This window comes from Centrocercus urophasianus, unplaced genomic scaffold (genome assembly GCF_019232065.1).
Source record: "Centrocercus urophasianus isolate 14NV4802_14NV808 unplaced genomic scaffold, USGS_Curo_1.0 seq_10, whole genome shotgun sequence".
Classification (NCBI taxonomy): domain Eukaryota; kingdom Metazoa; phylum Chordata; class Aves; order Galliformes; family Phasianidae; genus Centrocercus; species Centrocercus urophasianus.
The window spans coordinates 80,031,418-80,044,119 of NW_024884142.1; the positions used below are offsets into that span (position 1 = coordinate 80,031,418).

A 12,702-nucleotide genomic window follows, 5' to 3' on the forward strand; every position below is an offset into this window, starting at 1 on the left:
ATGAGAAACACAACAGGCTGATTAAATAAGCAACACTCCATCTACTTAGCATAAGAATATCTACCTATGCAACACGGCCAACACAGTTGGAACCACAACAAATGAAGAGCAAATCACCATTCACCTTTGGTATTTTAGAACATAAGCATATTCTTCCTTCAGTGAAGATGTGATGAACTCAAGTGTTCAGTTAATTTCTAATGCTTCTCTCTGGCTTGTGTGAGATACTGCAAGAATAAAAACCTGCCTTTTCCCTCAAAAAGTTTACTTGTGTAGGTATTTCTCACTGAGCACAGAGAAAATAACTATAGTCTCTGTTATTTCTCATGAATTAATGGGAACGGATAGTCTATATATGCATAACATCACTAAGACATGAAAAACATTGTACTCATAAGAGTCTGGAAGCAGACTGCAAACCAAGCACCAGATCTTCTGAAATTCTATTAGGTATGGCATGTTTGTTTATTGCATCAAGTCTGCAAGGAAAACATGGTATATATTCATCCCTGCCATAAGCACAAGTTAGAATTGCATCATGATATTTAGCTAATGGGTCAGGAACGCTCATAAAAACTAATCAAAATAACTTTTTTTGATGCACAAGCAATAAAACCTTGTTGGTCTAATAAGACTTATGCTTCTGTTTAAGCTAATTCACATTCAGAACTAGAGACAAGATTTCTAACACTCTCAAGTATGATTTTTTTGTCTATAAACTTATTCAATGGACTACACACTTGTCAATACAATCATTTATTCCATCTGTGGCAGACACATTGTGGGTGATGTTCTTTATTTTATAAATAACCTCAGAGCACTTCATTTCAATCTGTTAATATAGTTTTAAAGTACTTTTCATGTTACTTAACTGTTTCAGGACATCAAATCCTGGAGATCTTAAATGTAGAAGTACGACAATACCCAATACCTGGATAGGCCATGGTTCACAAAAAGAAAAACTTCATACAAACAAAATACAGATATTCAACCAAAAGATGTCATTCTCCTGAATCAAGTTTGCAAAAGGATATTTAAAATTGACTAACAGATGTCCTACTTCAACTAGAGGTAATCAATTTTCTTTTACTACAAAATCTTACTTGAACTGCTGATAAAAGTAACTCTGAAATACTACTGAACTATAGTTTGCATACATAGGTAAGATAAAAGCAACAGAATCTATACCAAAAGAATCCATATGACTTACAAGATAATTGTTGCAGCGACATTTGATATTTCAAATATGGTATCCAATATATACGTAGTCTCTGACAAAAAGTAGTTACAAGATATGCTTTCTTTCTGATTATTATTATTGTTATTTGCCAAAATGGCAGGAATTGTCAGTTCAGTAGGAAGAAAATGAACTTAAATAGTTTAAATTGCAGACAAGCAGAGCAGCTGAAATCTTTTCTTCAGAAACAAAAATTGCATACATATCCTAAAGAAATCAGTTTAAAAAGATCCCATAAAATAAACAACTAAGCCTTCTTTTCAGAGGCATTCACTCAACATCACAGAATGCCAGAGTTTGAAGGGACCTCTGGAAATAATCTGGTCCAACTCCCCTGCTAAATCAGGTTCCCTACAGTAGGTTACATAGAAATGCATACAGATATCTCAAATATCTCCAGAGAAGGAGAATCCACAACCCCCATTAGCAGCCTGTTTCAGTCTTCTGTAACCCTCAAGTAAATTCTTCCTCATGTTCATATGGAAATTCCTGTGTTCCAGTTTCTGGCAGCTGCCCCTCGTTCTGCTGCTGCTCACCACTGAAAAGAGTCCCCATCAGTTCAATACCCACACTTTACGTATTTATAAACAGTGATGAGATCCCCCCTCAGCCTTCTCTTCTCCAGGCTGAACAGACCCACATTACTCAGCTCTTTCTTGTAAGGGAGATGCTCCAGACCCTTAATCATCTTTGTGGCCCTCACTAGACTCTATCTAGAAGATTCTTGTCTTTCTTGAACTGAGGAGCCCAGAACTGGGCACAGTACTTCAAATGTGGTCTCACCTCCTTCAACCCGCTAACCATGCTCTTTGTAATGCATTTCAGAAAAGATCTGATCTCAGTGAACTCCTACCCTTTATTCTTTAGCTTTACACCTGTGAAATGGGTACAATATTTCTTAGCTATACTTCAAGGATATGGAAGATAGTTACTTAACATTTCTTACCCTCCCTTAGACCAGCACAGTGTGCAACACAATAAATTTCCATTACTGAAATACAGGACCAGAGTTAGGAGACACAGCTTTTAGCTGATTATTATCTGAACTGTTGGGAAGTATATTAACAGCAGGTAATCCTACATCTTTTAGAACACGGCTTCACATGCTATGTAACACTTCAAAAACAGGAAACTAATAACTGAAAATGAAATTTCAATTCAGGAACTACCTTCTTAATCTGACATTTAAGACTGCTGGAAAACACTTTCTTTAACTTACAGAAGAAAAACAGCATCACACTTGTTTGTTTTTCTGGCAGTGTTTAGCGATGAACAAAGTTCCAGATATCAAACTTGCTTGTCTAAAGTAAAATCTAAACTTTCTCCTCCAATATAACTTCCTTAGTTCCACTTTTAAGCACTCAGCATTTTTCTCCTGTCTATAATGAATATACAGAGGTTAATTACCACAAAACATCACACAGCTTTTCATGAACAACTAACAGCAGGATGGAGGGGTGAGAAAACAAGCTAAAAAATTTTCCCTGCCACTGGGAAAAGGAGTTTACATTAAGGTCAGGATGAAAACATCTTTCAGACTGCTATACAAACTATTTACTGACACTTCATGAGTTCAACTTTACATACATTGAATTCATTGTAAATAGCTGGAACATCTGATCTTAACCAATGGAAATTACAATCTTTCTCATTAAAGCTCTGCAGACAATTCTTATTACTTGTTTTTTACTTTTTAAATGACTTCCAGTTGTTGCTAGTATTGGCAATAAAAAAATCACCCAGAGAAAGATTCAAAACCTTACAGTCAACTTGATATACATGCTGCTAACTTCTCTGATGAAGTTACCATGGGAAAGCCTAGATTAGTTTGATATTATAAAGCAAAAGGAAAACTACCCGTTTATTGTTCAGTTACAGCACAATTTTTTCCCCTGACCTCAATAACTTACCTGATAGTAGTATATACAAGATATTAATTAGTCCTTCAGACAATGTGTTCTATAATTTATAGAAGTGGTATTCTAAAACTTAATACATTAACATAACACACATAAAAACAGTAGTAGTGAAAAACAGTCTACATTAAGATTACATGTATAGAGACCTCGAAGCAAAGTTATCAGGAGATAGAAACACATTTTTGGTCTCCAGCAGGCAATTTAAAATAGCTGCTGACCATTTTTTAAGCCAGTAAACCACATATACTTCAATTGCCTCCTACCCTCTGGAGCTCTACTCTACAAATATTTTCAGTAATTTTTCACTTGGCTTCCAAATTAAACTTCCAACTCTATAGACTTCAGTGCTCTCCCAGTGCTTGGTCTTGCAGTGTTGACAGATTCGATGTTGGTGAACAAAAGGCAAGACCTCACAAAGCACTCAAAAGTAGTTCATTTCTAGAAATCTAGAACTTGATAAATTAAACAGAATTACTATTAGACTCAATACAAATTCAGCTGTTTCCAGGCAAGAATGACCAACTGCTCCATAATGCTGCCTCAAAAATGGCAGGAACATCTGTTCAGGACTGGAAGAAAGAAACTAATAATGTTTTCACTTTCACAAAACCCTGCAGATCAGTACTCAAAAAGAAACTTCCACAGACATGATAAAGCAGACAATAACATCCTCAAAATAGACTACTCCTCACTTTATTGTCCATACGCTGAAGCCACATTTAAAAAATAGTCCTTTCATGATAACTTTTTATGGCAGATCTAAAGGTAATGACATATTCACATACTGCATAAAATCAGAAGGCCACCTTCTGGTTCAAAGGCAAGGGTAATTGTTCTAGAGATACCTGAAATTCACCTTTATTTTGGAACTGTCACCTTGAACTCCTTTGATATCTATGAATAAACCTCAACAGCATGACCTGCAGCAAGATTCCTGCTCTCTTGACCCCGTTTCAGCAGATGTTTAGGTCAACTTAGCATTGTGCTGTGGTCTAACACTAGTAACTACAATAATTTTTGTAGTAAAGAAAGAACAATCCATGAGGTCATGCAGTTTTCAGGAAAACATGGTGAAAAATAATACTATTTTTAAGTAAAAACATTACCATATATAGGCATTAACTATATTTTAAATAATTGTTTGGGAAGAGGGATACCATAGCACATGGGCACCATGTTCTTCCAAGAGAAACAAACAAAGAAAGTCCCACACCATTAAATTATAATAAAACGTCTAGTCTTGCAATTTACTTCTTTTTATATAAGCAATATTATGAATATGTGCAATATCTGGCCACAGTAGGCTAAGGATAAAATAGGACTGTTTGTTTGCATAAATTTAAACCAAATATTTAATTCAGACAAGAACTTTTACTTTTTCTTTAGGAGGAAATATATTTTGAATTATTCAAGTGTAAAATGCATTTCATCTGCATCTGACATTTGTTTTTCATCTCCTACAAAATAAACTTGAAAAAAAAATCATACTTTTAAAAATGCTTACAATAAAATGGCAAAGGACACACAAACTGAACATGCAATAAGCCCGTTTAGGCAAAGTTACTGAGGTGGAAAAATACAGCAAAGTCAATTAAACCCTAAGATGTTGCGACTTGAAAGGCAATTTGTGAGCTCACTGTATGGCATTACTTTGGATAATAAGCACATACACAGCATACAATACATAAGTGTATCTTTGTAAGGCCAACTACCGCACAGAACTCATTTGATATTTGAACAGCCTCAGAGAAATCTCTACAGCAATAATAAAGACATCTTTCCAACAACAATCACCTACAATCTTCCATATCAATAACACAGCACAGATCATTCATCATGGGCTAAAACCAGTATGCCAAGAGAAAATAGCAGTTTGACCACCTCCTTCAAGCTGCTGAAAAACAAGATGCTCATAAAAACATATGAAAAGAATGGCAACAGATGTGCATCTCCTTGAGACGGAAATCATAGCTCTCTTGTTATGAATGCTAAAACTCTGACTTCTCCAAGTCTTAAACAAACTTAAGAACTACAGTCTTGCTTTTACAGGAGGGGGAAAAAGAAAAAAAAGACAGACCACTCCAACAAGCAGAAACACCTGAATAACTGCCTTCAAACTGTTCAACGGTTTTTATAAGATGTAATTTCCAACTCTTCTAATTTATCATTTGACCGATAACACAGAAGTTGTGAATTATCTGAAAATCAAAGTTTAAAAATGTCCAAGTACCACGTCGTGTAACATAGAAATACTAAAAGAAGCATCCAGTTAACAAACCATAGAATTATAGCTAAATGCAACAGATATTTTAAAATTAAGTGACCTAAAAGATAGGTGCACATTTCATTTCAGAACTATTTTTACATTTGTTACAAGACTCCATAGAACACCACGTTTCATAAACCAAATTCACCAATACCTAATTGGGTGTCTGTACTATACATGGCTGCAGTGCTCAAGTACAGATTTCCCTTGTAAGTAAGCAAAAGTAAATGAAGTCTTTACCTAAAACAGGCAAAAAGAGGTCATTTACACGTGTTTTGTTTGTTTGTTCAATTTATAGTAGAACTGATCAAGAGCCCATAAACATTCATTTATTTGTTCAGCACAGAAATCACACAGCTGTCAAGAAAGTGACCAGTAAGAAAGATGTAAGTGGTATCATAACTCTTTAAGAGTTTGACACAATCAATATTGTAAAGAGTATTTTACTACTTAAGATAATCACGGATCTGACAGTTACAAAAAAATTGCTTTGCTGAGTTTAATAACAAGAAAAAAAATCTGCAAATCACACAAGAGATTACCATATTTAAACTTGCTAATGATCAAGAAACAGCTCCTTCTGAAGAAGGGAACAGAAAAGCTTTTGATATTAAGTCAAAAGTGCAACCAAGTGAAACTTCATTTGAGAAAATACAATTGAGAACACCCAAGAAAAAACTTCATTTCAGTGTATTTATTGCCTTTGTCAAGGTTCATCACATCTACTCTTAAACACCCTCTAATCTATTCAGGTAACCATTTTCACGCGAGACGAATCACATCTCAGCATTATTTCTCTGCTTTGATCTTAAAAGAAATCCTACTTAGTTAGCAGAACTGTACCTTTTATATTTGGCATTCTATTGCAAGTCCCACAAGCAGGAACTCCTGAATCTGGTTGTGGTATTCTTTATTTCATATATCTTCTGACAAAATGCTTGCTTCAGTGAAATAGGAAATTGTCATCATCTATTTGAACTAATGACCCCCAAAGATCTCCCCCGCCTTCTGGCCTACTCTAAGACAAGCAGAGAAAATTCAGAGGCTACTTCCCTCTACAGTCTACTTTCTGGCTAATGATTTTGCATTAAATCTCAGGAAACAGCTCATGTTTTTACAAGAGAAAAAACAAAATTTTAAAGGTCATTGCTTGCTCTGTTTCCTGAATCACAAACTAGGCACATGCAAAGCTTTTTCAGTGTATTACCATTTGCATAATCAAAGTGTACAGACGATTTCTGGTTAAGTATTAATGCTGTTATGACATCAGTGTTTGAACTTGCTGATCTCCGAGTTCCTTGTTTCCAGGCTAAGATTTGCTAAATGCTCAAAGTCTGTCTCAACACATAACAGAAAAGTCAGGTGATATTAAGCATGCTAAAAGCAGCAGTGACTGAGTACGTACTAAGAATTTATTCGCTACAGTTAATTGTTTTGGTTTTGCGTGTGTGTGTGTGTGTGTGTGTGTGTTTCTTTGTTTTTCCTTCAGGCAGTAGTGAATGTTTTGGTTATTCACTTATCTCAGAAGTTACTGATCAGAGACAATTGGTAGCTGCACCAAAAACCATCTACAGCAGAGGACTAGGCACCTTGCTCCTAGACTGTACAGAAGAGATGCTTGATATAAGCAGCTCTTTACTCAAATAAGTGTTTCAGCTCTCTGAGACGAGCACTCAGATGAAAACAGAACGTTATCCCACAACAGAAACAGTTTTGAAAATAAACAAATAATATATTGCCAGAAAAAGCACTTAAACATGGTTAGAAGAGAAAGGACCTTATTTAGTATCACTCTCATAAGAAATTAAATCAGTAGCATATAATCTCCTGTTCTTCAATACAATAAGAGCAACTAAAAAGACTCACAATCTTCAAACTGGAGCACATGACATAGAGGGAGAGGGAAGGATTTCATTCAACCATCGTATTGTGGTCTAGTCTTTATACAAAACTATTGTCTTTACTAAGTATAACTCATTACTACAAATAAAAACAGCAAGGATACAAAGTTGAGATATTTTCAATGAAATTTGTTTATTATAAGGACTGCAGGAATGTAGAGGATTGTCATTCTACAAATAAATTATGTTCTTCGTATTCTTCTTAAGCACTTACATTTCTAAAGGATTTCAGAAGGTAGATTATCTTCTAAGTCTACCTAATACTGCCTTCTTGTGCACTATCAATTCTCAGTGACATCTTCACCCATCATCTGATTCACAGCAGACAGAATTCTGCACACTAGCTCACTGAGCAACCATTTGTACTCTTCCTCCGTTTGTCCCTGCATTACATTTCCAAAACATTATTTAAAACACCCTCAAAATAAAAGGATTTCTCTCTTGATATGACCCTTTTGGTACTCATACCTAAGAAATCCACGTTTCATAAATGCGTTTTAAACACTCCCTCTACTTATTTTTCCTCTTTCATGCATAAGCACCTCAGTCTTTGTGACTTCCAGACATCCAATTGGAGATATCTGCAACTTAATTTATCAGCATTTAGCAGCTGTATTTTCAAAGAATTAAGCCATACCTTCTTTATTTTGCATCTCTTTAGAAAACTATACCTCTAAAGTAGTAATTTTGCCAGATGACATCCTGAAATAATTCATACAACATCAGCAACAGGCAAAGAGAGATCAGAGGCAGAAGAAATATTGATGGTAAAGCCACGCCATGTAGAGAAGTGACATCAGGAAGTTTGTAAGAAAATTTGGGATTCTATGACTACCACTTATCCATATATCTGTTGAAACATATCTTAAACTACCACTGAAAACATCACTTTTCAATCTGATTATGGGTCAAATAATCAACTATAATTGAACTATGCTCAAACTGAAAGGCAAAATATATAAATACTTCAGCATTCTTCAATGTTTTTGATTAGGAAAATACTGTTCAAACTGACATCAACTAAACTTCAATAGTCAAGTGACTAAACTGACAAGTTTAATTCAGAATGCTAACATAAATAATACTACATGATAAGGATATTTTTTTAACTATACAAGGAGCAAATATTTACCTTCTGCAAGCATGTCAGGCACATCTGCTTGATATCTGGGCCCCACTCTGATTTCTCCTTTGTCTGCCAAAAGCGTTTTCAGTGATGGATCATACACCAATGAATAAAAAAAAGTATCCTGAAAAAGAAGATACATTTGCAATAGCATAATGAATTTCAGAATTAGCACTGTACCTCACCTTCCATGTGAAAATTATTAAAGTAACCCCTCTCACGTGCTTTTACAGACTACAGGTTTGGCAGAAGACTAAAAATTTTGAAACATTAATCATTTTAAAGAACGCAGATCTTTCACGCGAATCCTTTTACATGGTTAATCAAAGCTTTTCTCATTGCTAGAAGTTATTTCAGAATAGAGCAGCAAGGAAAGGATCAATACTCATAAAACATACCAACAGATTAAAAAAAAAAAAAAAAAAAAAAAAAAAAAAAAAAAGAGCTGTTACTCATTTTCTGAATTTAATGTTTCCTTTCCTAAATATTTTACCATACTGACTTTTCATACATTAGTCTCAAACAGCACAAGAAAACGGGTTAAGCTGAAAAGGGCTTACACAAAAACAGAGTTGACATATCTTGTACACTCATTTGTAGTAAATGTTAGGTGTTGTTCTCAAAAACATTCTACAGATTATCAGTGGTTTTTGGTGTAGAAATATGAAAATAAAAAAATGCTAATTCCAACCAAAAAAACCACCGTCTTAATATCACATTAAGATTTCCAAATAAAAATATATTTATTTTTAAGGGTATGCATGTTTGCATTACAAAACTAGCTTCAAGACTTATCTTTCAAATTCATGGATAATTTGTTTCCTTTCTAGTAAAGCTAATTCCCTTCTACCGGAAAGCAAAGGAGTTGTTTTGCTTACAGTAGTTTAAAGTACTAAAAATTAAACCGCTATGCTATGCTTTGCTACCATCTGGAAGAGCATCCCATCTTTCATCCCATTGACTTTACAATACAATATTTTGTCTCTGGAAGACTTGTCTTTCTATAACACCTCAAGACAGAAAAATAATAACTGCACAAAAATTAGAGAACAATAAGAACAAAACCAGAAAAATACCACAAAGTGAATTTCCCTCTAAGTAAAAGTCTACATATTTTTATTTTGTAAGATACCATGTGAATTACTTTGAGTTAACTATTTCTTAAGAAACCTGTAATGTGCCATTTCAGTTCTTGTTCCAAAACACTTTCAAAATCAGTGTTCTCAACATTTTTCTAACATAACATCCAATAAAGCAATTGTTTGCCCACTTACTGAAAACAAAGGCATAAAGCAATCAAACAAAGCCAAACAGAATAAACATAAAACTATTCCCAAAGTTTATGCAAATAGAAATCACAAACATTACCTCTTTCTCCAGATACGACAACACAGATTCTGTCTCATTCAGAAGTGCAACGCTGCATTTTCCCCTATAAATACATAAGAAATAACTGTTACTTTTGTAAAGTTAATTGTTTTTGTTGTCAAAAAACACTGCAAATTTATTTTTAGTCTAACTTTATTTTAAAGCAATGCAAGAAATGCAAGCAGATATGGATGAAAAATGTTGTGTGCTGATTCCTCCTGCTAGAATAGCCTTTTTATTTTTTTAAATGCTACCACTTTCAATTCTATTATTTCTCTGTAACAATTCACTACTTCCTGCATTTCAGGTACCTAACTCTTACTTAACTTCTATCAATTTGGACAGTATTTACCATGAGGTCCTAGTGATCTAGGACATAGAACAGGACTGTCTACACAAATCCATTCTATCTGCAACAGATTAGCACACAAATCAACACTAGAAAGGACAAATTACTTTAGGGATCTCTGGGATTTAAAGATGTAAAGACTCAAAGATATCATAGCAAAAATCCCTCATTTATTTCAGAGAATGTTTTCTCTTAAACTCAGCTGCAGATATTACATGCCAATTGTTAACTGCAGAAAAAAAAAGAAAACCAACACAAAAAAAAAACACATCAAAAACATAGCTAATGTCTCTTTCATTACTGCTAGAATAGAAACAGAGTTAAAACATTCATTAATATATAAGCTCTTGAATTTCTCTTAGTCTCAGTATTTGTCAAGAGAACCACAATTCCGAATAGAAATGTTGGAAAAATTAGACTGCAAAACCTGAGCACAACACACAACAGCAAGTGAGAAGATTCCTGCAATAAGAAACGAGGAGAACATCTCTATTATCAATTGTGTATTTGAAGATTTTTTGGAGCTTTTGACCTTGATAATTCCAGAACACTAATATCTAAAGATTAATTCTATGCTATACCATGAAGACAGTTCACTACCTTTTTTTTTTTTTTTTTTTTTTTTAGTATTAAACCTGAGTAGTTTACCTTCACAGTTTACTTCTGTTCTGTTCAGTTCACTCCAGACTACCCTTATTTAACTCCAATTATGGCAGAGGCTTTCCTTCACTGCCAATGTGGCTGAAAGGGCATAGTATTGACTGACCTTATACCATATTGCTGGAAGTTTAAAAAGCTTTGTTTTATTTCATTAAGAGAGAAGATTAATTTCCACAGCACATCTCCTAACTGAGTGTATTTCTATTTGATATTAAATTTCTTTGTGCAGAATTTTAACCATCTAATGGCTGGAATCATAATTAGTATTTTATGTGCTTCTAAGATTTTTCACATGTATGAATTATAGCCTAAAAAATAAATAAATAAATAAATAAATACAAGGCTAACTGCTAAAATGAAAAAAAAAAAAAAAAAAAAAAAAAAGCATTTAGAAACAGGTAATCTGATCAACTATAAGGAACATCACAATAAAAAGAATCTGTATTATAGTTGCCAGCTTCCATGATCCATAAATGTGATATTCTTACTATAGGTATATAGAATCAAAAGGCATAAAATCCTATCATTTCTATATCTGTTCATTCTCTTTCCCTTTCCCCCCATGTCCCAACTAGAGGAAGATCCTCTCAGCCTACTATAAATGGTCATTTCTGTTGAAACAATGCACTTAGCTCAGTAAATTGTCACAAACCTATCAATCAAGTATACTTAGGAAATAACTCAGTGCAGACTTAAGATGATGCAATCCTAAATATTCTTTTAACCACCATTGTACTCTTCACCTCTTCTTCCAATACTAATAATCAAAAAGCCTGAGAAAATTAATGTGGTTTAAACCACATTGCAACCAGACTGGTCTCGGTGACTGGATAAAGAGAAATATCACTGCCATTTGTAAGAAAGGATGGAACACTGCATCCAAGCCTAGGGGCCCCAAAACAAGACAGCTGCTGGAGCAGGTCCAGTGGAGGGTAACAAAAAAGACCAAGTGCTGGAGCACCTCTCCTATGAAGAAAGGCAGCGGGAGCTGGGCGTGTTCAGCATGCAAAAGTCAGAGCTCTGGGGAGAGCTCACTGCAGCCTTCTAGTACTTAAAGGCAGCTCATTATCAGGAGGGAGACAAGAATTTTTATGTCATCTGATAGTGGTAGGATAGGGGAAATGCTTTTCAACTAAAAGAGGGGAGATTTAAATTAGAGGTTGTGGGGGAATTTTCACCTAAAGCATGGTGAGGTGCTCGAACAGGTTGTCCAGAGAAGTTACAGATGCTCAGAGAAGTTACAACCACCTCCAAGGATGACACGTCCAAGGTCAGGTCAGATGGGGCCCTGGGCAAGCTGGACTAGTGTCTGACTTACTGGTTGGCAAACTTGAAGGGAAGCTGGAAGTAGATGACCTTTAAAGATCCATTGAAACTTTCTGATTATCATTCAGTTGTAATTCTGATTTGAGCTATATTCCTCTATCATGCTGCATCCCTGACTTCACTGTTCTCAATAGCAAAAATTACTGGTAAATAGCATCGGAAGGAATCAAAGATGTTGCTATAACATTCCTGGTTTTGACTTTGTCTATTTACGCTCTAAAAAATTATTATTTCCCAGGGAATTGGGCAAAATTGATCTTGTATGAATGTTGAGTAGATCTTTCTGATACCTCAACAATGTACAAATTACAGCAAACAAAGTTAGCACTTATGTCTTCACTTACAATTTAATTTTGATAAAATTGCCACTTCAGAATCTGTTCTACTCTCAGAGGTACTTAAATGTACTTAAACTGATAAAAGATAAAAAGTTGCTCCATTTAGCTGACAATACCAACATAACTTGCCAGAGTATTAAATCAGTAAACAAACAAACAAACAAACAAGCAGGTTATTTACAGATCTTTCAATAAAAGGAAATACCAAAGCT

General features: G+C 34.6%; 1 protein-coding gene across 5 annotated transcripts in view; it reads right to left on the reverse strand.

The window, feature by feature from the left end:
* MTA3 (metastasis associated 1 family member 3) overlaps positions 1–12,702 on the reverse strand; it is a 117,538-nt gene that overhangs the window by 75,471 nt on the left and 29,365 nt on the right. For all 5 annotated transcript variants that reach the window (XM_042829334.1, XM_042829351.1, XM_042829327.1 and 2 more), the window contains exons 5-6: positions 9,818–9,881; positions 8,456–8,573 (exon numbers count right to left, since the gene is read on the reverse strand). In XM_042829334.1, coding sequence (XP_042685268.1) covers positions 8,456–8,573; positions 9,818–9,881 — 182 coding nt within the window. The remainder of the gene's footprint in view (positions 1–8,455; positions 8,574–9,817; positions 9,882–12,702) is intronic.